Genomic DNA, 26,874 nt, shown 5'->3' with positions numbered 1-26,874 from the left:
GGCCACAGTAGGTGAACAAGTGTTAGCCCTGTGCTAGTGCCAGTAAGCTGCGTACAGTACAACTAGACGTTTATACAGTGACTGTTTGGAATTGTAAATGCAATGCATCATTAAGAATAATAAATCAAACATTTCTAACACACTGACCTACTTGTGCTACAGTAAATGCCAATACCACAGCAGCTGTGAATTTATGTGAACAAATGGATCATGACTCGTGCATATTTCACAGAATACATTTTTATTTTACACAGAATTCAGAGTGAGGAACCAGGAACAGTGGAAACAGAAAGAAACGCACAGAGGTACAGGTGCATCCTAGAAGAGGACCAGACCACCTCCTGCATGAAGAAAGGACAGAGTATCATGTTTAATTTGTTCATCTATTTATACATTTTACATCTTCACACTGGATGACAGTGTGTGTGGCAATATAGGTATCAGATGACACAATAATGACAGAAGTTGATTTCATATTCAATTTTAGTATCATCTAAACAAGCACTCACATAGCACTGTGGCAGGTTATTCCAGGCCATTCCTCACTTTGTACTCATGTACGTCTGTGCTGTGCTGCTGGAAGAGCTGCAGGAGTGAAACAGACGATTGGTTGCATCAGAACATTCTTCATATTCAGTTACACTTTATTTCTACAGCACTTTTCATACAAACAAAGTGGAGGTGTAGTGCTTTCCACATTAAAATACCCTACACTGTTAAACAACAACAACAACAACAACAACACAACAGTAATATTGTGGGAGCTGGGGCACCAAAAAATACTGTAAAAAAAATGGACTCAAAACAGTCATTTTCTATAATTAAACACAGTCAGCTTTATCATCAAATTTTGTTTCATTTTGGCTTTTTAATGTTTAGGATACACACACGTGAAAACAATTAAATGACCTATAAATTCAGGCAAACACTGCTTTCATACAAATAATCAGACTAACATTTACAGAATAGTGCTGTTATTATTAGATATTTCTTATTTGAATCTGATTTTTAAAAGTTATTCAACTGTAATAAAAGTCAACATCTGTGAAATAACTAATTATTGCTGTTTCCGGTAATAAAAAAATGATTTTAGTTTACCAATGCTTATACACTAACAATTTTTTATTCAACATTTATTTATTCACACATTCTTGTTGTGAAAACTTCCATAATTATACAAGATATCTGTCCATTAAAAAACAAATCTATGTAAAATTATAGAACAAATACTTTTTTTTACCGTTTTACCATCACTAATTTTACATCATTTTAGAAATGTATTAGCAGTATTACACTTGAATTTAACAGTTAATCTATTAAATAAACAGTTAATATCTGTGAAAAAAATTCTTTAAATAAGCAGGCATTTAATGATTAGTTACAGATCATTCACATTATTTTACATCAGACATGTAAATTCACAGGCTATTTTTGTAATGTTCTTAATATTTCCATGTATTTAAAAAAATACAGAAACAATCTGTAAAATAAACAGGATAGGAAAAAAGTGATAAAACAGATAAATAAACAAATAAATAATAATTTAAAAAAACAAATATATAGACAAACAGATAAGTAAATAAAAATCTGACAAAAAGTCTTGAGTTTGCTTTTAAAAGTGTGCACACTGTGTGCTGCCTTCAGGTCCTCAGCAGGGCTGTTCCACAGAGGACCGGAGGGATAAAAAGATGCCTTGCTGTGGCTCTTTGTTCTGGCTTTGGGGACGATAAAAGGCCACTACCTGAAGACCTGAGGGTTCTGGAGGGCTCCCATAGTGTAAAGCAAATCTGATAAATGAGTAAGACTAAAACCATTAAGAGCTCTATAAACCAATAAAAAGGATGTCATTATGATATGGGATATTCAACCACATCCCATCATAATTTGAACTGCAGCTGTCAAAAGGATTCATTTAGGACTTTGTGAGAGCTTTTTGTTGGACTTAGATAAAATAACATTTTACAGCTAAATAAGTGCAATAGAATTACACATCAACTGGCAAATGTAAAGATCTGATCTTTTACCATGGCTTAGACTCTAAAAGATATATCTATTGTATTAGATCATTTAACACCCATTTACTGCTTGAAATTCAGCATACAGTCCTTTGTCCTGATTCACCAAGCGGCACTGAAAATCAAACATTAAAAATTTGGAATACGTTTTAAAAATAAAACCTGCTTGCTGCTCACTGCTGCCCTCTCATGGGTGAAATAATGGCAAACACTCTGAGATACAGTGAGCTGCATGGTGGACCAGATGCTGTGTGCTCCAACTTTGCCTGGTTGCTACATGAGCTGCTATAAGATATGTATTAATTCGGTTAGTCAATGATAAAAAGAGCATGCTATGAACAGAGTGGGGTTGCACAATTAACTGAAATATTATAGAAGTCAGAAGCTGCAAATGTTTGCATAAAGGTCAAATGTGACAAACAGCATTATAATTAAGTACTGAGAAAGTCATGGGGCTAAAAGAAACACTTGATCAGTTTAGAGATTATAGATGTTAAAGGTCCAGTGTGTAACATTGAGGAGGATCTATTGTCAGAAATGGAATATAATATCCATAGGTATGTTTTCATTAGAGTATAATCAGCTGAAAATAAGAATCGTTGTGTTTTTGTTACCTTAGAATGAGTGTTGCACGGTGCACCGATACTTCAAAAGTATCGCGATTCTCAGAAATTAAAAACGTCTTCTATTCCTAAGATTCCTAAATGTATTAGTATCGATACTTTTAAGAATGACCGCGCTCCAGATTTGATCTATAGGCTATATGATTATAATCAGAGCATGTGCATGTTTGTCAGTGATTTATTTATATTGGGTTATTAGAGCATTTGAAGAGCACAGACCTACGCAAAGGAGGTGTATTTGTGAAACGTCTTGTAAGAAATGATGGACTCAAAGATAAAGTTAACCATCAAAGAAATCAGACGTTGAAGTACAGGAAACATTAGCCTATATTAATCCATATATCACAGCTTAAATAACATTAGGTTAACTCATTATTTCCTATTATTAATTATGGTAATGTTATGGTTAAGTAAATGTTAGCAGTTATCACTATAACCACTGCATATAGAGATGCTAAGTTAGTCACAAGTTATTGTTACTATCACACATAAACTATTTAGGTCCTCTGTTATGACAAATTTATCACCATCATATTTTAAATGTTTCCATTTTCTTCTGCTACAGCAGTCTGGAGCCACAGGCTCCGAAAGAGCAACTCCTCAAAGGCAGCAGCCAACCCAGCACCAACCCTCTGAGCTATGTTTGAGCAGCACAAGTACCCAGGCTTTATTATATTTAATCTTTTTAATGTTTACATTGTTTAATAAAATCACTGTTCATGTTTTTATTCAAAGTTCAGAATCAAGATAAAGTTGTTTTCTCTTATGTTTCTTATGATAACTGAGATAATGCTGCTAAATGTATTATTTTTTTACCTTGAATGTGATTGCTCCAATTTATTTTTGATATTTTGATATTTCATATTTTGTTTAAATGTTTAATATATCTGCTGCTCATATGTTCATTCATTAGTGTGCTATTTGATTAAAATCTTGTCCCGGTTTTAAAATAAAGCACAGCAATGATATTTGAGAGTGTGTTCGAAATTGCAATTCCTGACTTGTTATCGGAATCGAAACAACTCAGAATAACACACTTTATCTGGAGACGCTGCGGTAGGGGTGGGCGATATGGGCAAAAAATAATATCTCAATATTTTTGGGATTTTGGCGATAACGATAATCAGTCGATATCCTTTAAAATGTGATTAGAATTGTCTGAGCTGTACTTGTGTCCACCAAACGCGTTTACAGCGCTGAGAGAGCTCAAAAACTCATTTTCCGAGCGTCCAGCGGTGTTAAAAGTTGAACAGATTTCAACTTGCAGCGCTCTTCTGGCAGAGAGGTAGACCCACGTCTCGGCACTAAATCATCTGACATACCGGTAGCTTCAGGAACTGGAGGTGCTTGCATTTTCTCTCTACCATCACAACGCGCTGCTAAACTGTTGCAAGGAGGATGCTAGCGAGAGGTCACGTGATCACGTCATGTGATCACGTAGGCCACTAGTCGTGTGACTGAATCCTGCCATGCTGTAGAGAGCGCTGCTGCACCGTGTATTAATGGATGTGAGGAGTTTCCGCGGGCGTTTCATTGTTTTTGTCGAAGTAATTTAAATACTCGATAATGGAAATTTGCACATCGTCAAAACAACAATGACGATATTATCGCAAACGATATATATCGCCCACCTCTACGCTGCGGGTCGTTGAACTACAATGTTTCTACAGTAGCCAAGAAGGGACAAACTACACAGCAGCTGTAGATGCTGTTTGCCTTTCTCGTGTGTTTTGCGGGCACCATAGTGTCTCCCTTGGAAATGGATGGGTGAAGCGAGTGAGTTGCAATCTGCAACCACACACTGGACCTTTAATAAAATGTTGTGAGTGAAATGGAGTGGTCATTTACCAGACCCCAGATGACAACAGATGATCCAAAGGCCAGACCCACTCGGAACCAGCTGGGCTTACTGAGGTCAGGCTTGGAGCTTGTGAACACAGACCTGGATCCAACTGGAAAACAGAACGACAGCGTGAAGACCCACAGTCAGACCCACCCTCAGACCCCCCCTCAGACCCACACTCAGACCCACACTCAGACCCACACTCAGACCCACACTCAGACCCACACTCAGACCCACACTCAGACCCACCCTCAGACCCACACTCAGACCCACAGTCAGACCCACACTCAGACCCACACTCAGTGGGTGTCAGTGGAGCAGGGTTCGAGCAGGACTGTACACAATGAACCCTGCTCCCACTCAAACACTGAGACACTGAGACACTGAGCTCCAGCTCTCCACACACCACAGAGCGGCGTTAACGGTCCCTGGGTAAAGACAGGATACTACTGCTTACTGTTGAACTACATTAACAGTATAGGAATATATTAGCGATTGGTAAACAACGTGTTGTTAAGCAACACCGCCATTAAATAAATAATAACTTTAAAGGAAGAAAATCGCCTGTGACTGCAGAGCTACAAGAATGCTAAGCTAAGCTAGGCGAAGGTCAGGCTCAAGATAAACATGGCGTTCACGTTGGAAACATCAGTGTAAACCACAGGGCTTTAACACTCATAGCCAGGAGTTCATTACCGTTGTGTGGTCACCTTACCTCTGCTGACGAGGACAGCTCTAGTTAATAACCGGTTGAAAGTCATTTTGCCTGAAGAAGAGCGATCCTGCCACTCCGCGCTCGATTCAACTTCCTGGAAGGAGTGAGTAGATGATCGCCGAGTCGCTCGAACACTCCTGCGCATAGACATATATACATTACATACATTACATACATTACTTACATTACATACATTACATACATTACATACATTACTTACATTACATACATTACATACATTACTTACATTACATACATTACATACATGTATATATGTCTATGCTCTTGCAGTTTGTCATTTTAAACTCAACATATATTATTATATTTATTTATTTACTTAATTATTTAATTGTTGCTTTGCTTTTCTGCCGTGATGTCATACAAACATATATGTGAATATGTACAGTAACGTGTGTATGTATATTGTTTACGGTTACAAGCTATTGTTCCATTATTGATTTTCCTATTGTTGGAACTTTCACTGTATCCTGACAACAGTGCATGAGACAGATAATGTGTGAAATATCCAGGTTCCTCCAGAGGAATGTCTCAACTGGTCAAAACACTTTTACAGAATTCCAACCAAGCAAATTGTCTTGAACCATTTAAAGCATAAAAAGATATTTGATTCGAATAGAAGTAACTCAATTTATTGTTCAGGTAACTTGCATAAATTAAACTAATTGTACCAATTCCATTCAGTTCATTGAAGTTACATTCATACGCAGCATTTCTCCAAACTTATTTCAAATGTGTAAACAAAATGTATCTGAATAAAGTCACTTAAATGCATCTTCTTTACACAAAAAAGTTTAAATCCACTTAGTTTTCTTCCACTAAACAAATGATTACATTAGCTTCAAAACAGCTGATGCAAAAGACAATTTATAATTTATTGATGATCAAAATGGTGATGGCCAATTCCTTTTTAGTTTTTTTAATGGGACTAGCCTTTCTTTACACTTATTAAGAATGATATGAAGGCATACTTGAGCTTATGATGATTCATTTAAAAAATGGTTTAACCCAAAGCTATACAACTTTATAATGCTGACATTTTTGTTACGATGTAAAGTCTATTTCAAGAAAATGAGTCAATGGAACAAACTGGAATTATATTGCCAGAACTTAAAATACTGCACGCATTTTAGTGGACTCAAAACAAGTGAGTTGATTCAACAATTAATTCATTAATTTATGTTATAGAACTTATTTTTTAAGCTGTGTTGTGTACAGTATTTGAATTCATACACAATACACAAGGGATTCATTTAGTAGTTAAAGCAGGCTTTCTGTTCAGACTATTACCACTCAGTATCGGATCAGTGCTCTCCTGTGAGAAAAAATAGGGCCAACATCAGATTTCATACTCTGTGATGTGAAAAAGATGTACTTCTTTGCTCATTATGCACAGGCATCTAACAGAGAGATGGAGGAGATGTGAAGCCAGATGGAGGCCCAAACAAAGGAAATGGAGGATAAGCTGAGAGCCACAGCAAAAACCATGGTCCAGAACCAGAGAGAGCTCTGGACAAACGAGAGACAGCAGCTGCTGGAAGAAAAAAGGCCATGCAGAAGAAGCTGTCTGTGAATGAGAGTGAAAAGAAAAAGCTCAAGGCCAACCTCCAGAAGGCAAAAGAGACCAATGGAAGGAGAGAGCAAGAGATTAACTCCCTTCACCTCTACCTCTCTGCTCTGAGAGTACACCATGTTACATCAAAAGACACTTCAAATTTATCATCCTATTTAATAGAGTCAACTGTTAAATTCAAGTTTAATACTGTTAATACATTCCTAAAATGATGTAAAAAAAGTATTTGTTCTGTAATTTTACATGTATTTGTTTGTTTATTGACAGATATCTTGTATAATATATAAACAAAAACATTGAATACATTTTTTTAATCAATGTACATTCACAGATGGTGACTTTAATTACAGTTCTATAACGTTTAAAGTCCAAATTAAAATAAGAAAAATCAAATAATTACAGCACTCTTTGGTAAATTTAAACCTGATCATTTGTATTGCAGTGTTTGCCTGTATTTATAGTTTCGTTGATTTTACATGTGTAAATATCTTTAATCAAACATTAAAAAGCCAAGAAATTACCCAAGATTGATGTATTTTTATGAGTCAGTTATTTTCAGCCCCAGCTGCCAGAATATTACAGTTTTTCTACCTTTTTTAAAAACTTTTTTTTACAGTGTACAATGGCAGTGGCACATTTTCAACAGCCAAAGAAAAAGGTGACATGATGGTGGCTTGTGTCAGCTTGTTTGTCTTCCTGGTGCAGAGCAAACAGAATCTACAGTTCTCCACATGGGCTGCTCTGTTTACAGCACAGCCAGAGAGCCACACTGCCCTCCTCTGGATGAAGAGTTGTACTACAAACAAAAACAGTATGGAAACCTTAAATATTTTGGCAAAGGTAACTGCATTTGCAGCCCAGACAATGTCTGAGGTAAAACAAATATCCATGGTGGGCGCCAAATTAGAGCATAGTGAATCCATCAATGGTATGCTCCCCAGGAAGAAAATCCCATTCCTTATCATCTGACTAAAATACAAGGGGAACTCATTTGTGGTAAATAAATGCATACAAATGACAGAAAGCCACATCAGCTTTCACTGAGTGCTCCGGCCACTTCCTCCTCTGGTACCAGTTGAAGCAGCTTACTTGTTCTGAGTGATCTTAAATGTGTGCAGGATATTCAGGGCGCCCTGGTAGAGCAGGCACCCCGTGTAGCAGGGCTGAGTCCTTGCTGCAACGACCCTGGGTTTGAATCCAACCTGTGACCCTGCCGCAGTGTGCGGTACTTTAAGTAAGTTAAGTATTATAAAACTGTAAGCATTATAATGCTGTATAGGAATCATAAGTATGGATTCAAATAATTTTTAATGACCACCCCAACTGTAAAGATTTGATTTTAGTCACATAAAAAGCCCCACAGAAAATGAATTGTCTACCATTTTGATAATCAATTAATTATATATTGTTTTTATTGTACGTCAGCTGTTTTGACAGGTAATGTAATAATTTGTTTAAGTGAAAGAAAACTGAGTAAATTCAGTTATAAACTATAAAGAACATGGATTTAAGTAACTTTTATTCAGATACAATCTGTTTTTTTAAAATATTTAAAATAACTTTACCTTAACAATAAATACTTGAGTTATACTACTACTTCAATAAAATATCTTTCATATCTTTTCAAAATGGTTGAATCAGTTTAATTGTGCTCTCATTGCCCAGTATGCCCAGCTTTCAACACTTCATCAGTTGTTTAACACACTGCATGTTTACCTCAAAGATCTGTCTGAGAAAAACAGAAACAGAAAGAATTTAGTTGATTTAAAGACAAGTGCGGTATGTGTTATTAGTTGAAAGCTTTTTTTCATACAGTCTATTCTGTTTGTTCTAATTTTAGCATCAGTTACATAGCTAGCTTCCTGCCCGTAGGTTTGATACCCTACCACCACAGTCACAAGGGCCAGCGCCTGGCTCACCAAATGCACGCAGCAGACGACGCTGAAGTTGGCTTCCGATTCGCCAGCCTCCGATTCGGCACTTAAGGGGAAAGTTAAGGGGAAATGAACTTATTGTGCAGTGCGACTGTTTGTCCACTGATTGTCTGTTTTTTGTGACACTTCTTGATGTGAAAACGTTTTAGACATTTTAGGTAAGACATCAGCTTTGCCTGACACCTACGATTGTATCTGTGAAACTTTTATTTGTGAAAATGCTAAAGGGAGATTTCACCGTTTTTGTTTTACACCAAGACCTCATTAGACCAGGTCCACAAAACCACTGTACCTAGACCTCTCAAATCTGGACTGGATTGATGTACAGACCCTGAAGATTCATAAAAACACAGTCTCTAATTTGTGAAACCTTTATTCTATTTGTGAAAATGCAATAAAGACACATTTCACACTTTTTCAGCACATAGACCACTTTGGACAAGGTCTCGATCCAAAACCACTGCACCTAGACCTCTCAAATCTTTTTACATGGTGAAGTTGTTGAAAAGGCACAGAGTCAGTAAAAAAGTCAGCAATTTTCGTTCTTTTAAGTTTTTATGGCCTCACCTCTGTTTTTGTAACATTGTGTCAAGGTGCCTCTTTGTTTTCTGCTTCTCTGCTTTCCTTTGCAGGTTCCAGGTTGTGGGTCGTCATCTTAATATTTTTAAACTATGGACAATCGGGTAGGGTCAGTATCATGTCTGTAGGTAGGTAGTTGGTCAGGTGATGAGGAAAGGGAGGAACACAAAGAGGACAACTGGTGGCCGGGAGAACAAGAACAGGGTCTGAAATGATGGCAGATGTTAGTAAAGCCAACAAACTATTTTAATCAATCAGGTATTCATAATTGTGATAATTGCTGTAATTGTATTGTTCAAATGATAAATAATAGCACTAATAGCAAAAGTGATTCTAACACAGGCAACAATAAAGGCTATGGAAGAGGTCTGCAAACTGACGGTGACAGAAGCTGTGGCAAAAGTGGACCATGGCCAGATGGAGGAAAGGTAAGTGCAAATCATGACTTTTATAGGATGTTTCCCAATTGAGCAATCGATGAAGATGTGTTTAATGTTTCTCAAGAGATAAACATAACCTTTTTACTTTTTTACCGTTTTGTAGTGAGAAAGAAGACATTTTCATGTCCATTCAAAATGAGATGGAGAGACGGGGTTTGACATGAAAGAAAAGATGTTCAAAAAATGTTTGTCCCTTTATTTTCAATAAAGGTTTCACAAAGTGTTTTTATGAATCTTCAGGGTCTGTACATCAATCCAGTCCAGATTTGAGAGGTCTAGGTACAGTGGTTTTTGTGGACCTGGTCTAATGAGGTCTTGGTGTAAAACAAAAACGGTGAAATCTCCCCTTTAGCATTTTCACAAATAAAAGTTTCACAGATATAATCGTAGGTGTCAGGCAAAGCTGATGTCTTACCTAAAATGTCTAAAACGTTTTCACATCAAGAAGTGTCACAAAAAAACAGACAATCAGTGGACAAACAGTCGCACTGCACAATAAGTTCATTTCCCCTTAACTTTCCCCTTAAGTGCCGAATCGGAGGCTGGCGAATCGGAAGCCAACTTCAGCGTGGTGCGCCGCAGCGCTTATCTTTTCTTCTTTGTCAGAGAGGACATATCCTTCCAAACTCCATAAAGAAACAATCAGGCAGTATAACGTTTCAGGCTTATTGCTGGTACACAGAACAACAGTCCATGTGCCAGTCCTTGGTTCTACTCTTCTGCTACATTCAACGTGAGAGTGGCCCACCAAACAGCAGATGGATCCTCATATAACACTGTTTCTACTGCAGTGACAAAAGTTGAATTTTTACAGAACTAATAGCTGCTGGGTGCACTGTGTGAGTTATATCCCAAAAAACATGTCCACCAACAGGCAAAGATTTTTGAATGACATTTGGTGTCACTAATAACACGAGGAGAGGGAACACCTGTTCTAGGAAATGTATGGTAACGTTCTATTGTCTGAAATCATAGAAAGACTTTAGAACAGACTATAGCAGTACTATATTAAAAATATAGAAACAGTACAGCAATATTACATAAACACCTAAATGTAACTATAACTTCACTTTACGATCTCCATAGCCAACTCAATAGGATTCACTCATTTTCTATAGTGCGTGCCGAAAACCCCCCATAGAATTACTACAGTAATACTGATGTTGTCACTGTTTTTCTACAGTCATTCTTCAAGTTCTAATACAGGGTTTTTTGTAAAGGACGGCATAAACGGGCAACGGATGAAGCCAGATCAGTGGAAAGTGTAAAGGTTTGGTCTTTAAAGAGCCAATCCAACCCCTGAACGCATCACAAAGCCAGTCAGTGGAACATTTCTATTTGATTTTGTGAGAAACTTTCTAGACCAACACCAACAGCGCACATGACCCCGCTGCTCGTACTCTGCAGTCCACATATATTATTTTACTGTTGTATCATTCTGGAACATACCCGAGTAATTTGTCTTTGACGTCTCATTAAATAAGACACCGTGTCTCATGTTAAACGCCATTTAGTCACTGGGACATATTTGCCCTGCTGCCCGTGTTTGACACGCAGACTCAGAGAGCATCCTGACCCGGAGGAGAAGCAGGTCGGCCATTTTGCTCGGAAGGGGGCCTCGGCTTCAACACGTGAGAGAGAGGAGCCTGAAGAGACTGAAACAGTCCTGAATCTTTGACTCCAAGAGGATATTATTCATGTGTGAACCGACAGAGGCATAGGAAGCCAACACAATGCCCACAATCACTCTACCGCCGAAGGAGAATGCTCTCTTCAAGAGAATATTGGTAGGCTAAATGCCTGAGAAAACGTTAGCTTCCTAGCTAATGCTAGTTACCAAGTAGCCGTCAGTTCTAGCAGCCAGAGCTAGTAGCCAGAGCTAGTAGCCAGGGAGTTACAAGTGCATTAACCGAAATATTCAGTACACCGAACGCATTGCAGTTAGCATGTCTCTGTTGTGGTCTACGAGTTGTAACAATGCAGTGAAGGGAACGGCACCGCTGGCTAGCAAATAATCCTGTGGTGTCCTAGCTGTGCGTTGGCCTTGCAACACATCCAAAGTGTATCAATGACAACGCTGCCTGACACATGACAGCTACACACAACTTCCAGGTGGACAGTTGAGTTAGTTTTCTAGGAATTACACGCAGTTCGGAAACTTACTCTGCCGCACTGTCAGTAAAGTTGAGCAATATTTGGCTCGTATGTGCGCCCGAAATAGTTGTCGTTAGTTGGAGCAATTCAGTTCAGCACATACAGCAAGCGCGCTACCTGCCGGGTACTTGTCCAACCAAACGTCATTTGCTACTTTGGAAATTTAACGGTTAACTTACTGTAGCGTCTTTGCAACATGACGTAGACGGAAATCTCAAGGCGGTTACTAAATCATTTGAAGGCACATTTATTTCGGCATATCTCAAACCCGCTAAAACAGTTTAGGTGAAGTTATATGGAGTTTCAGCAATCGATTGTAGCTATTGTGTACAGGAAGTTCAAATACTAATGTATTACTAATGTATAGCACTAATATTAGCGGGAGTGTCTGTCCTTCTGTCAGTCAGGGACTTGAGTGTATGTATTGTAGTGGGGGGTGAGGGGGTCTGAGCTCCTGGTGTCTGCTCTGCCAGGCGCATCCATCTGCCCACTTGTCTGATTACATCTGATCAACAGCCCTCCGCCATCAGGGCCGTTAACTCAAGTGCTGTTTCTTCCATTTATCTTCAGCGAGACAATCTCATGCACAGCACTGTCCGGTGTATGTGATGCATTGTTCGGAGTGGGACTCGGCAGGAAGGACCAGTTATTTCTGCTGATCACTTGAACACACATGTTCTCTTTACAATGCTCTCTAAGGATTAGTGCAGGAGAGACTGGGAGGCCGTTGCCCTCAGATGCCTGATGTAAAATCTGTCTTTTGTTGCAGAGATGTTACGAGCACAAGCAGTACAGAAATGGACTGAAGTTCTGCAAACAGATCCTGAGCAACCCAAAGTTTGCTGAGCATGGAGGTAGGACACTACTACTACTACTGCTGCTACTTGACTCCCCTCAAATAAGTGGGAAAGTGGGAAATATCATGCTTCACTGTAGTTTCTGCTGTGTTAGTGAGTGTAAAGTGAGTGCATCCCTGTGTAATGTTTGTCTGTGTGTTAACTTAAATACAGCCACCCTTCCTTCTTGACAGTAACACTCACAGGTTTAGATAATGTTATTCTGTGGAACATACATGAGCACAATATTCTGTACCATTGTTCTACGGATGAAACACATTTATTCCATTTAAAAAAATAACAATATGGTTGAAATCAGAACTAGGATTTTATGTCAAGTAGGTTTTCACATACAAGGGATTTGTAACAATTAAACAAAGAAAAATATAAATAAAGATAAAAGAGAGATAGTAAAATGAGATGATATATACAAATATAAAAAGAGAAACAATATGTACAATATGACAGTTACTTAAATAAATGAATACTTTGAGACCACTCTGAGCTGTACAGGCATGTGCAAAGAATTGTCCAGGGAATGTACAAGTTAGCAGTGTAACACATAATGATATATATATAAGTAAAGATAAAACCCCAAGGGATGTAAATGTAACGCATAGGTTTAGGGTGGCTGGTGGGTTTAAGAGTTTATATATAATATCTTGTCTGCTGTATGATGAGTCAGTTTTCATACTACGGTATACAACAATATCGGTATATCGCTGCAGCTCGTATATTATAATAATAGTAATAATAATATATGCTGTTGACTTAGGCTCGACTCACAAATTTGATGACTTTAGAAAGGACTTCCCTATATCAAACAAATGACAAAAACTTGATACCTAAAAGTTGTTATTTAAAAAGTGTGACACAAATTAATTGTTTTCTCTTCATTTCCTGAATCAACCAACATGGACATTATTCATTCCCATCATGTCCACACTTCATTTCCCAGATCAACTTTGTTTGAACCTATTTGACAGTATCTAATCAAGTTGCAGGAGAGAACCATGAACATACAAACATAACATTACTGAGCGCCAGAAAAATTGATACTGATAACTTTGATATATTCTGTTGTTAAAATGGCATTATATTTGGTGAAGAACGCATTATGACTTGTTTAGGACTCAAGAATGGCTGGATGCCACCTGTGCTGTTTGCCATTGCAGTTATCCTCACGATGCAGCGGTATCATGCTGTATTTATTCCTAATGCTGCCTCATACTTTACCACTCACACCTGTTCCATTCAGCTAGCAAGCAACTTATTAAATGCACACAAGCGAACTGCAGTGTCATTCCAATGTGAATAAACTGGGTTGGTAAACAGTCATTGTCATTCTTAACAACTTGTGTCCCTGAATGTCTCACCCCTCTCCTCCCCACCCCTGCTTTGTCCTCCAGAGACGCTGGCTATGAAGGGTTTAACCCTCAACTGTCTGGGCAAGAAAGAGGAGGCCTATGAGCTGGTGAGACGAGGCCTACGCAACGACCTCAAGAGCCATGTCTGTATCCTTCCGCCAGAGCTTCAGGGCAGCCGGATGTCATCTCTCTCACAGCAGTGTAACACAGCTGCTGAACTCAGGCTCTAACACTTTCCAGAGCAGTTTGCTCTTTTACTTAATCTCTGCTCTTTGTTTGGGGCATAAACCTGTTTCATCTGTTATTCATCTTTTAATTTCTGTGGTTGTTACATTGTTAAGCTCATATAAAGGCCTGGATAGTGCGTCCCTGTGTGTGTGTGTGCTTCCTGAACTCAACCATCTCCCAGGCTGGCATGTGTACGGCCTGCTGCAGCGCTCGGACAAAAAGTACGACGAGGCCATCAAGTGTTACCGCAACGCCCTGAAGTGGGACAAGGACAACCTGCAGATTCTGAGAGACCTCTCCCTGCTGCAGATCCAGATGAGAGACCTGGAGGGATACAGGGTGAGGGTCGCCCGAGAGACAAAGACGGGTTTAAAAAGTAGAACGGTCCAAATAAAAGGTCTGGATGGAGGGATGAGATATGGAGAGGTTGGGGGCAAAAGTTCAGACAGTTACTCTGCTGCACAAGATGGAAAGGAGAGAGAGGTTGACTGACCAGTACAAGTCAGTGGTGGAAAGGATAATTAAACACAAATATTATTGATTTTCCCTCTCCAGGAGACTCGGTACCAGCTGCTGCAGCTCCGTCCAGCCCAGCGGGCCTCGTGGATCGGGTACGCCGTGGCCTATCACCTGTTAGAGGACTTTGAGATGGCTGCCAAGATTGTTGAGGAGTTCCGCAAAACGCAACAGGTAGGCAGGAACTACACTACTCAACACAACACAAATCTGAAGGCAAATATAAGCTCCGCTCTAACACGAGTAAAGCCCCAGCAATGCACACACCGGACCTAGAGACATGCTGCAGAGCACCTAACCTGAGCAGTTAACACTCAGTCCACACACCACACAGAGCTGTGGACATTTCCAAGATGCACTGTGATTCAGACGTGGAAGATTCTGCCCCGGTTCAGTGACAGAACATAATCTGGAGTTTGCAGCCCACGTTAAATTATCGCCTACTAATGCTGATAGTTGATTTTCCGACCTCGTAAAAGTAACATTGCAATGTTGCTCTGTTGCATCGATTTGTGAGTGGAGGGAAAGACGTGAGGTAAAGACACTGCGTTTTGTACTTGAGCCAAAAATCATAGAAAAAAGACACCTAGAAGTTGCCTTAGAATCATCAGTGTTTAAGTGATAGAATTAAATCCAGCCTCAAAGAGTTGGCAGCCACGCTGTCAGCTCAGTGAGTCTGCTACGTTCATTGTAAACAATCCTAGTGTTTGAATTTATTTGTGGAATTTATGCTCTACATGGTGCTAGGGTTGCATACTGTTTACATGGAATTTGGTACCTTTTCTGTAAATGTCATTTTAGTTGTAAAAAATACATCCAAACTCCTCTCACTACTGCAGTGCTTGCATACTCTTATATTTCAATGCAGTATGCAACTCATACTAAAAAAGTTCACAAAACACGACATCATAATCCTAATTATCATGTCCAGATGATCCGTAAACTTGCCAACCTCCAGACATCAGAGGCTAAATCCAGAGAGCAAAAAAAAAAAAGTACATTCATCATTTTGCATAAGCACACTAACCTTATATTAAGCTTATAGAGCATCTCTGTAACCATAGTAACTCATTCACTCCTGGTTGCACACATTGTAAGAGGTTGAGTAAACTAAGTGACCTATTTTGTGGATATTTCATATTACACTACATACAATGTATAATAGTAACAGTAGAGGAACTGAACAATGAACCCAAACAGGGAACACAGTAACTGCAGGAAGATTTTTTATTTCCTGTGAATATTATATCAGAGATGAGTTTTCCTGATATTTTAGGGACTTTTTATATAATTTGCTGTCTGTATTTTATATTAAATTATAATGGGCTTCTTTTGTCAGTGTTTTCTTCTCATGGTTCTATCAGCTGTTCGGTTGTTTGAACTTTTCTAATGCAGGACGAGGCTGTTCATCAGAGTGAAGGCTCTGTGAATATAGCTTGTGTGCAAATGAGTTAATGAGTCTTTTTTTGCTTCAATTGTTGTTGTCAAAAAGGTGCTTTTTTTAATTCATTACATATTCCACTTATGCTGTAGTTCAAGTGTGCTATCATAACCCATAGAAAGACTGGCCAAAACTACCAAAATTAGAGCCAAGTTGTGATTAACTGCAGTCCTCCTTTAACATAAGTGGTACTCCACTCGTCTGCTGGTGTGGATGCAGTGCCACAGCTGAGTTTTTTTTAACCTCCTTTTGGGCTTATTGAGATCAACAGCTTGGAGTCTCACTAAGGAGTCCTGCCAACTGCGAAGGAGCAAAAATATCCTCAGCAATGTCAGAATAGGACAAGAGAGGATGAAGTTCTGAAGCTTCCTATGCACCAGAAAGAAAGAATATAGTGACCTGAATCTAATGATGATGCTGTTGTTGCACTACTCCAACACACTCTAAAGGCTGCCATTGATAATGATATTCTAATGCAGGAGAAACAAATTAAAATGCAGAGAATGTCATTAGTTTAAAATGTTTTATTCTCCTCTCGTGGCTGTGTGTGTTTGCCCAGACGTCTCCAGACAAGGTGGACTACGAGTACAGTGAACTTCTGCTGTATCAGAACCAGGTTCTGAGGGAAGCCGGCCTGTACAAGGAGGCCCTCGATCACCTCAACAACTACGAGAAACAGATCTGTGACAAACTGGCTGTGGAGGAGACGAGAGGTGGGTTGATGCTGTTTTATTATGTTTGCATGTTTAACCAGCAGAGGTATTCCGGATATTGTGTGTGTTACCTCTTGTGTGCCTCGCCAATGACTTAATAATACGAATGTAGGGAGGTGAAGAGAGTCTGTAACCACCATAACTGTACAAAAGGATTCAAACCTACTGATTTGCAGTTCCATTACTGCTTTAAACACGCTGACCTGTGCCGAGCTGCGCCCGACGTGGACCTTCTCCAGAGTAAGGCCAAAGTGCACCGGTCCCACTCTTTTCATTCAATCTTCTGCCTGTAAAGACACACCTTCAAGCAAGTAGCCCTGTTGTAATGGAGATGCACCCGCCTGCCACACTGGGCTGATGCACTGAGTCAAAGCCAGCACATGTATATGGAAAAACGCCACATACTGTATGTTTTAATCCTGTATTCGTCTCGAACCATCACATTCAGGTGGCGCTGACTAGGGCTGGGCGATATGGACCAAAAGTCATATCCCGATATATTTAGGCTGAATATCGATATACGATACATATCCCGATATTTTTTCCGCAAAGTGAGAGCAAATGTTCAGTCTCTCTCTCTCTCTCTCTCTCTCTCTCTCTGCTCTCGCTCTCTCTCTCTCTCGCCAACTTAACGTTAGCACGTTAAGTTACCTGTAACCTCAGTTAATTACTCAGCAGTTAGCTGACAATGTTACAGTCTAAATTATGGATATGAACACAAACATTACGTTAGGTTATTGAAAGAGGAGGGGGTGGCGGGGGGCGCGGGGAGCAGTGCAGAGAGCTCCGGGTCAGCAGCTTGCTTGGAACAAGGATCACAGCGCAAATTTGAACTATATGGATATATTGGATATAGTTTAATTCCATATCACATTTAAAAATATATCGATATATTTTTATATCGATATATCGTCCAGCCCTAGCGCTGACATAAATGACATGTTTGAAGTGTTTCCACAGACAAACCTAACTTCCCATACAGATGAATCATGGGAGGATCCTCCTGCTCTAGTCTCTCATTTGTGTTTGCCATTCAGAGGCCGGCACAGAAAAGCAATGCAAGCTGGAATGGATTTGCTAATGTTTGTGTGTGTTTGTGTGTGTATGTAGGAGAGCTGCTGCTGAAACTGGACAGGCCCGAGGAGGCATCTGAGGTCTACAGGAGACTCCAGGAGAGGAACCCTGAGAACTGGGCCTACTATCAGGGTTTGGAAAAGGCCTTTAAGCCAGGTGAACACCGTCCTCAGGCTCACACCTGGGTGCTCCACTCAGCCTCTGTATTTCCATGTGCTTGTGGCTCCTGATTTTTCTGATCTACTGATATCTATTCATTATTAATATTGTTTTCTGCAATAACCCTCACCTACAATTATGGTCTGTTCACAGTGACCATTAAAAGATCCCTTTCTAACTTCCTTCCAATGGAAGAAATGGGGGGCAAAATCCATAGCTGTGTTCTGTGCAAACATTTATTTCAGTTTTACTCAGCAGTTGTTCAGAAGAACAACAGGCAGTGTTTCTGTGCTGAGCTCCAGTGAACAGACAGTAATGCAAAGAGGGAAAAAACTGATCTACTCATATATATCTATATCTACTTTATTTGACTAAATCAGACTGCTGAGGCCTCACAGTAGCTGCAGCTAAGTTTGGGATGTATTTGTGCTCAGAAAGAGGACCGTGGATTTTGTCCCCGATCTCTTACATTCGAAGCACATTAGGAGTGGATGTCTTAATTGCTAGTATGATCAGAAGGAATGATTACAGCAAACAAAAACAATTTTAAAGTCCACGTGGACACCTGACTATAGTTTTAAAGCCACTGGATATAAAAATCCACAATAGCTAGTGTATAATTTAGGATCTTATGTTCCTGATAGCAACCCTTTTAAAAAGTATTGTAAATTAGTTTCAAGCCAAATTCCTCTTCCCATTTAAGTTTTGTTAGCTCCTGATTTGGGGTTTGAATGGGTTATGGTTATGCTCGGACATTTATTACAGAAATGACACGATTAATCCTGCGAACCAGTAAACACACATCAGCCTGTCCCCCACCATCCCAATTCAGGTTTAGCTTAATTGCCTTGTTAAGTCATCGTGAAATGCGTGTGTCTGTCTGTCTGTGTCCAGGAAGTATAGAGGAGCGGCAGAAGATTTATGAGGACTCTTGGGTGAAGTTTCCTAAAGGACTGGTTCCCCGAAGACTGCCTCTCAATTTCCTCACAGGTAAACACAGCAGAGCCTGCGGCACCACCATACAGTCAGTGCTCAGTGACTACATGTCATCACCACACTCACTACAGCCTTAGAAAATGGCTAACACAGTGACAGCTCCATCTGCTGGTGAAGACTGAAATGTGGACGAAAGCTCCAGAAAAAGCGGATGCTATAATGTGATGCATTTAACAGTATAATGGAGTGATTCTGACTGTTTACTATCCACTGGTGTCAGCTCAGTCAGTACTGGACTGCTACCTAGCTGAATGTGAAGGGCTTACCTGAGAGCACACATTAAGTACAGGCAGTCTTTACACTAATCAGACATTGGTTTCTTTCTGGATTCAACCATTCACCTTTAGCTGAGTGTACAGCTAAATGGAGAGCTTCCAATGGAGCTAACCACAAACAGTTGACTTTTTATATTTTGGCTAACTCGTGCAATTAACTTAAATTGACTACAGCTGATAAAAGCTAAAAATAGAAGCTTACTAGCAGCACTGATTCTACTTTCTATTTTACGGGGACAACTTAGGTTTTATTGTGTGAAGTCTGTGCTATGCAGTGTAAATCTCACTTTACTGTACCTTTGCTGTGTGTTGTGCTGGCCAGGGGAGAAGTTTCGTGAATGTCTGGACAGCTACCTGAGGATGAACTTCAGCAAAGGCTGCCCACCCGTCTTCACGACCCTCAAATCGCTCTACACCGACAAAGAGAAGGTATGCTGCCTGGCTTTTAAAGTATCTGCTTCCACAATGAAATGCTTTCTAGCGTTTAACATGCTTTCTCCTCATGCAGGTTACAATCATTGAAGAATTAGTAGTTGGCTATGAATCCTGTCTAAAAAGCTGTCGAATGTTTAGTGAAAGTGGTGAGTGCCTCATTTGATTTGTTTGTTTTTTATTCATGTGTCATCCAAACTGTATAAATCACATGTAAAGGCAGAGGTTTCTGGAGCTGAGCTGTGAGTACACACACTTTACTATGTGACTTGTGTAAAATGGTGTACAGATGATGGGAAGGAGGAGCCCCCTACCACCTTGTTGTGGGTGCAGTATTTCCTGGCGCAGCACTTTGACTTCATAGACCAGCCCAGCGTCGCTCTTGAGTACATTAACACCGCCATCGACAGCACGCCCACGCTCATCGAGCTCTTCCTCATCAAGGCCAAGATCTATAAGGTTCAGTATGAACTCTACACATAAATAGCATAATGTTTGACATTTTGATTTCTTCATGAGTATTAAATCTTTCCTTGTCTTCCTCGCTGTTTCTTGTTCCTACAGCACGCAGGCAACATAAAGGAGGCAGCTCGGTGGATGGACGAGGCCCAGGCCCTGGACACTGCAGACCGCTTCATCAACTCCAAGTGTGCCAAGTACATGCTGAAGGCTGGCCTCGTCAAGGAAGCAGAGGAGATGTGCTCCAAGTTCACACGGGTAAGAGACAAAGTTGCCATATATATATATGTGAGTATTAGTATGTATATGAGAGTGCATACAAAGGACGGTCCTAATTTGTGGGTTAAAAGTGGTCTCTTTCTTATCTTATCTTTGTGCCTGACCTCTCCTCAGATGTTTTATCTGCCTCTCAGTCTGATATCGCATTTTAGTTTTTGCTTGTTTGTAACCTCCTCCCCAGTGCCCCCTTTTCCACCAAATTGCTTCTGTTCAAGATTCTTGGAATCATGGCGCTATCCAGTGAACCAGCCCACGCAGAATATAACACGCCCACTTTGGTTCCCAAAGAATTCTTGCTATTTTTTGGCTCAAGCTGGGAACCAACTTTTCAGGTTCTGAACTAGTTTATTTCGGTTGAAATGCTCTGAATGGTCGAAACTAGGTGGTTTAACTGGAACAGAACCGGCTCCTTGTCTGTGGAAAAGGCCTTAGGGTGAAATTCCTTACTTTCTTCAAGGTTTGTACACTTAAGAGAGTTTCCTGAATCCAGTTTTGAACACTATTGTGTTTTTTGTTTTTTTGTTTTTTTAATGAGGCTTGCTGTTAAGAGAGGTTAGGTTAAGAATACAAAACTGTTCTTCAGTAAGCCCCAGTGTGTCTGAATGCATGAAGCCACCATGAGCCACCATGACTCCAGCTCACCTCTCTGACTGCAGTGTGTGTGTGTGTGTGTGTGTGTGTGTGTGTGTGTGTGTGTGTGTGTGTGTGTGTGTGTGTGTGTGTGTGTGTGTGTGTGTGTGTGTGTGTGTGTGTGTGTGTGTGTGTGTGTGTGTGTGTGTGTGTGTGTTTTCAGGAGGGGACGTCTGCTGTAGAGAACCTTAATGAGATGCAGTGCATGTGGTTCCAGACAGAGTGTGCCTTGGCCTACAAGGACATGAACAAGTTTGGAGAGGCCCTGAAGAAGTGCCACGAGATTGAGAGGGTGAGCTTCTACAACTATCACCACCACCACCAGAACCCCCTCTGCTTGGGTTGGCCACTTCAGTCCAATGAAGTGTAACTGGATTATTGAGGCTCCACTACAAATGTGTTAGTAGTGTCCCATTCGATACAGGACATTTTCTACAGCCGATTTACAGTCTTATTAAAGGTTATTGATATGCTTACTGGATGTCATACTAAAACTCACCAAAGCAGTTTTTGTTAGTCTTCCAGCCATCATCAATGCTGGTTTAGGAGAAATAAACCCTTAATTCACAGAGTTGGATCCAATAATATTCATTAAAAGGGATACAATGGCCACAACGTAAACTAAAGTTAATCCTTGGGGATGAAGCCTGTCCACTAAAAGTTGTTGTTTTGGCCACTGACAGGCTCAGTGTCTGACAACATTGTGGAAAGGATCAATACAGAGAAAGACCTTTTTGTTTAACCAGAAACCGCTGTAATATCGCTATCACTCCACCAGACTCCATAGACAAAAAACTTACATTTTACCTCACATATCACTGTAACATTACTTCATTCAAAGTGGACAGAAACAAAATAAAACTCACCAAACCGTTTTTGTTAGTTTTCCACTGTTCCAACATTCACTTATTTTGGTTTTGTTGGAAAAAAAACCTTAAATCACAGATAATAAAAACAGCAGTTTCAGTGCAGCTGCACACGGAGCAGACCGGCTATGTAAACAAACCACAGCGAGGCTGCAATACAACACAGGCAAAGGGAGAGTGACACCATGACTCCACTATATCTTTACGTAGAGAATAGCTGTTTGCTGCTATATTAATGCTTTTAATCTGATATTTAACCTTTAATTACAGCCTATGTAATTCCCCAAAATCACCAATGTATTTGTTTAATTGCTCAACTGTAGTCCTCACTCCTACCTGTCTTCTTATTAGATGAGGTAGACTTGCGCAATTTGTCTGTATGAGCGTACCACAATCATTCTTCTAACAGCATTCCCCTGTCACCGCTCTCCTCTCCTCCTCTCAATCAGCATTTTGTGGAGATCACAGATGACCAGTTTGATTTCCACACCTACTGCATGAGGAAGATGACGTTGCGCTCCTACGTGGACCTGCTGAAGCTGGAGGACGTCCTGCGGCAGCATCCGTTCTACTACAAGGCTGCTCGAACCGCCATCCAGATCTACCTGGCCCTGCACGACAAGCCTCTGACTGACGACAACAAGGAGAGCCAGGCGGACACTGGTTAGTGTTTGTTTGTGTGGGTCCTTTTGAGATGGTCCCAAGACGGTTATTGGTTGTCAAAGGGATTTACACCCACAATGTATGTGACATTTACCCAGTTTGATGTTTGGGAACTGCAAATATGACACCACTAGATTAGACTGACCCTTTATTTACTTCTGTTCATGGTTTATTAGTTAAAACCGGATTATGGCTATATTTAGCTGCAAATACCATAATTCCCTCCTAAGAATTGTTGTTGAGATATGTGTACTGTACAGAATGTAGAATATTCTGTTGGGAACTTTTGCAGGGGCCAAGGACCCATTTCAGGAAAAACGTTTTCCGTAGCAATGAACAGAATTCTAAAGTAATCCCAGTGGCAATGCTGTAGACGGTCCTATCTACAGGAGAGGAAAATGAAATAAATTCTACGTGATTGGAACTTGTGAGCTGTGTGTAAATGATGTTACAGTTGTAGTAAAGTAAAGTGAGTTCGCTGGAGACCCCCGTTGAGACCACTGCTGAAAAATCATCTGTGGTGAGAACAGCTCGCGCCACAAAAGTGAGCTAATGCAGGGCTTACCGCCAAATGATATCGTCGTTGGTGAGCAAGTGCTGTCCTGTATTGTTAAGAAAACTCCTGGAAACTGTCCTGGAAAGGTCCTGGGAAATGATTTCTTAAAAGGAGTGAGATCCCTGCTTCCCACTTTAGTTCTGTGGTTCCATAGTTCCTGCACAGTTTAGTCAAAAAGTAGCTAACAGTTTGTAAAACAATAGCAGTTTGGTGACAGTACCATGTTAAAAAGAAAAGACATAAAACTGACTGTTTTGCTATTGGTCTCTGCAGAGAATCTGACAGACAAGGAGCTGAAGAAACTGCGCAACAAACAGCGAAGAGCCCAGAAGAAGGCACAGCTAGAGGAGGAGAAGAAGAATGCAGAGAAGGAGAAACTGCTAAAGAACCAGAAGAAGAAGAAGGAGGATGATGATGAGGAGATAGGAGGGCCTAAAGAGGAGCTAATACCAGACAAACTGTCCAAGGTCGGCTCATGCTTCTTTCAGTGTGAGGGGGGGTTGTTGGTAGAATCATTACAGTACGATAACGTGACCTAATCTTTTACCAGCCGGAGAGTCCTCTGGAGGAGGCGGTGAAGTTCCTGATCCCCCTCAAGAACCTGGTGCGCAATAAGATCGAGACTCACCTCCTGGCCTTCGAGATCTACTTCAGAAAAGGTCAGACCAGATGCTAGCAGGGTGCATTAGACCACGTTTCCCACACTCATTTCTGTAGTCCGAACAGTTTGTCTTCATTCCTCCAGAGAAGTACCTGCTGATGCTGCAGTCAGTAAAGAGAGCGGTGGTCATAGAGCCTTCCAACCCGTGGCTGCACCAGTGTCTAGTGCGCTTCTTCAAAGGAGGTGAGCATAACACACACACACACACACACACACACACACACTCTCACTCAAACACACACTGAGCTCCTGTCTCAGTGACGTCTGCTGCAGAAGGGCAGGTGCTTGACATCGGAAACCTGCGTGTGTTCTAAGTTTGAAACCCCAAATGTTTTTTATTCTTTATTTTGGGACCGCATTTTATATTACAAAACAGAAGTCAGGGCAATGGTAGTTTCATTTAATCTGCCGTCCACACACTTTTTCAAAATTTTAAATAAAAGAAGCAGCAAACTTTTTTGGGCGAGAGGTAAATTGTGCACATAAGGGAAAAGAAAAGCATGTCAGACGGAGACCTGACAGGAAACTATAAGAATGAGTGAGGCCGCTATATCCCCGGCTTGTGGCGTAAATACGTAATTAACCAGCATTATTCATTCCTAAAATATATGAATTAGTTTAACAGGCTAGTATTTCTCATGTCAACTAGCATGTACATCCATAATATGAAACCACACACTGTCCATCCACCTCAGACTCACTAATGATGGATCGTTGTCAATAGTTTGCCTCAGTTTGAGCTAAAAGGTTAGCTCAGTCGCTAGAGCTCGCGACCCATATACGCAACGGCCCAGGTTCGAGTCCGACCTGCGGCCCTTTGCTGCATGTCGTCCCCTCTCTCTCTGCCCCCCTTTCCTGTCTATCTCCAGCTATCTCTCTATCAAATAAAGGCATAAAGGCCAAAAAGTAATACTTACACACAAAATACCCGTTTTGTGTGTGTGTGTGTGTGTGTGTGTGTGTGTGTGTGTGTGTGTGTGTGTGTGTGTGTGTGTGTGTGTGTGTGTGTGTCTGTACTTGCAGTGAGTGAGAGTGCAGACTTGGCGGAGGCAGTGAGGACGGTGTTGAAGCAGGAGATCTCCCGGCTGTTTGGGGAGAGCAATCCTCAGAGCTTCAACAAGAATTACCTGAGCCAACACTCCAACTCCATCCCACACCGAGTGGCTGGTAGGCAGCGCACACAACACAGAGTCCTTACCGCTGCGGCCCGGGTTCGATTCCAACCTGGGACCTTTGCTGTATCAGCTCTCTCTCTCTCTAGCTGTCTGTAAAGTTCCCGTCATATCTGGGTAACAAGGTCTGAGAGGGGCTACTGTGTTAAACCACTTGTAATCAGTCTGTGTGTGTCTCTTGTATTCCCAGCTGCTAAGATGATGGTCTACCTGGAGCCCTCCTCTGATAAGATGGCCTGTGAGATCGCTACGGCCCTGGACGAGTCACTGTCTGGAAAAAGCCTCCAGGTCTGTGGTCATTTACCAACAATTACACCAGACATCACACACACATTTAGAACATGTCCTTAGACTATGTGTCTGTGTGTGCTGCAGATCTGTACCGAGGTGCTGGAGGCTCTGCGCGACGGACAGCTGGGCGAGGGCCAGCAGAAGGCCGCCGAGGCGTACCGAGCCAGCTGCCACAAGATCTTCCCCTACAGCCTGGCCTTCATGCCTCCCGGTTACCAAGACAACAGCACCACAATCAGTGCCAATGGCGACCTGTCGGCAGGGGAGCACGACGACATGGCAAACGAGATGTGAGCTCGGAGGAGGAGGAGGAAGAGGAGGTGCGAACATGCCGCCAGACGCCTTAGTCCACCAACACACCCATTTCCCCCACCCCCTCTCCAATCCCTGGGCTATGGCTGCTGTGAGTCGCCCCACATTGCACTGATCTGGATGGACTGAGCGCCACAGGAAAGGGAGCCGGCACGCGCAGGAAGGCGACGCCCAATTAACTTTTTTAAAACAATAAAAAAAAAAGGCCCTGTCCACAGTTGTTCTGAAAAAAAAACTGCTAAATACGGTATGGGGAGGCAAAAGAGGATTCTGGGAAAAGTGGACATTGGCTGGCTAAAATGGCTTCTGTAAACACAGTCTAGGTTTTCTATAACTCCTGTGTTTTCACGCCGTGTCCTTCTCGAAGGTGCATCTGCTTCTCACGTTTTTAAAAGTAATTTATATATTACAAACTGACAAATGGATTAATAAAACAATGTTTGCAAAACCAAACAGTACCATTGTGATAGTGGTGGGGGGGGGGTGTTGTTCAGAATGTGAGCTGCTGTTTTCCAAAACCAAAACCAGACAGGAAAGATGTTCCAGGGAGGTTGTAGTTCCTGCGGGACGCTTTGTGTGACTTCCTGCTGATCCCTTGTCTGCACCTCAGCAGTTTGATCCTGGTGGGAACAGGCTGTGAGGTTTCCCATAAAAACCACTTGTTTCCAGCAGTTGAAGGTGGGCGCACCGTCAGCCTGCTCCTGTTCATCAACCGTCAGGGAGTTTTGAATCAAACTGGTTTTCTGATGGGATCTCGTTTGAATTGATGGCACTGTAGAGTGAACTAGATTGAATAAAATGTAAGCTGTACTGAGAGGGCACAAAGCATCATTCTCTGTGAGGTAAAGTGCTGTGTGTCATCCTCTATAGAGAGGGTTGAACAGCGAACATGAAGCCATCTTCCAGCTGGACCTCCGCAGTTTGGGTTGGGGCATATCTGTCCAGAGCCTCCACCTGTCCAGACCTCTGGGAGCTGAAAAAGGTGTGTTCCTGGTTCAAGTAGGTGGTGATGCTCTCTTTAGGACCGCCTCCAGGAACATGTCCGCTGCTCTGT

At 41.2% G+C, this 26,874-nt stretch overlaps 2 protein-coding genes and 1 long non-coding RNA gene across 3 annotated transcripts; 2 read left to right on the top strand and 1 right to left on the bottom strand.

Moving 5' to 3' along the window:
• Positions 1 to 222: 222 nt before the first annotated feature.
• ndufc1 (NADH:ubiquinone oxidoreductase subunit C1) lies at positions 223 to 9,320 on the bottom strand. Its single transcript, XM_051421298.1, has 5 exons — positions 9,289 to 9,320; positions 5,197 to 5,333; positions 4,487 to 4,590; positions 510 to 585; positions 223 to 341 (listed from the first exon to the last, which is right to left on the bottom strand). Exons 1-4 carry the CDS (start codon positions 9,303 to 9,305, stop codon positions 526 to 528), a joined length of 318 nt encoding a protein of 105 aa, XP_051277258.1. The 5' UTR covers positions 9,306 to 9,320; the 3' UTR covers positions 223 to 341; positions 510 to 525.
• On the top strand, positions 5,164 to 7,312 carry LOC127375282 (uncharacterized). The gene is made up of 2 exons (XR_007887348.1): positions 5,164 to 5,299; positions 6,611 to 7,312. It is a non-coding gene; the product is annotated as an uncharacterized LOC127375282 (long non-coding RNA).
• Positions 9,321 to 11,316: 1,996 nt separating the features above from the next.
• On the top strand, positions 11,317 to 26,273 carry naa15a (N-alpha-acetyltransferase 15, NatA auxiliary subunit a). The gene is made up of 20 exons (XM_051421225.1): positions 11,317 to 11,527; positions 12,664 to 12,748; positions 14,140 to 14,244; positions 14,507 to 14,664; positions 14,881 to 15,015; positions 16,842 to 16,995; positions 18,106 to 18,225; positions 19,123 to 19,218; positions 19,822 to 19,928; positions 20,008 to 20,080; positions 20,221 to 20,390; positions 20,496 to 20,648; positions 21,463 to 21,591; positions 22,615 to 22,828; positions 23,658 to 23,851; positions 23,935 to 24,043; positions 24,130 to 24,228; positions 25,069 to 25,212; positions 25,408 to 25,505; positions 25,593 to 26,273. The coding sequence occupies exons 1-20, from the start codon at positions 11,474 to 11,476 to the stop codon at positions 25,800 to 25,802; spliced, it is 2,607 nt and encodes an 868-aa protein (XP_051277185.1). The 5' UTR covers positions 11,317 to 11,473; the 3' UTR covers positions 25,803 to 26,273.
• Positions 26,274 to 26,874: the final 601 nt, after the last annotated feature.

This window comes from Dicentrarchus labrax, unplaced genomic scaffold (genome assembly GCF_905237075.1).
Source record: "Dicentrarchus labrax unplaced genomic scaffold, dlabrax2021, whole genome shotgun sequence".
NCBI lineage: Eukaryota > Metazoa > Chordata > Actinopteri > Moronidae > Dicentrarchus > Dicentrarchus labrax.
The sequence above is the reverse complement of the archived record's forward strand: the minus strand, read 5'-3'. Positions and strand labels throughout refer to the sequence as shown.

Bases quoted from the DNA above. Each gene is read 5' to 3' on its own strand.
- naa15a (XM_051421225.1), top strand. From the start codon at position 11,474: ATGCCCACAATCACTCTACCGCCGAAGGAGAATGCTCTCTTCAAGAGA. The intron at 11,528-12,663 runs GTAGGCTAAATG...CTTTTGTTGCAG, and splicing joins CTCTCTTCAAGAGAATATTG to AGATGTTACGAGCACAAGCA. The intron at 24,044-24,129 runs GTCAGACCAGAT...TCATTCCTCCAG, and splicing joins CGAGATCTACTTCAGAAAAG to AGAAGTACCTGCTGATGCTG.
- ndufc1 (XM_051421298.1), bottom strand. The intron at 4,591-5,196 runs GTAAGGTGACCA...TCTGTTTTCCAG, and splicing joins AGCTGTCCTCGTCAGCAGAG to TTGGATCCAGGTCTGTGTTC. The intron at 586-4,486 runs GTAAATGACCAC...TCACTCCTGCAG, and splicing joins CTGTTGTCATCTGGGGTCTG to CTCTTCCAGCAGCACAGCAC.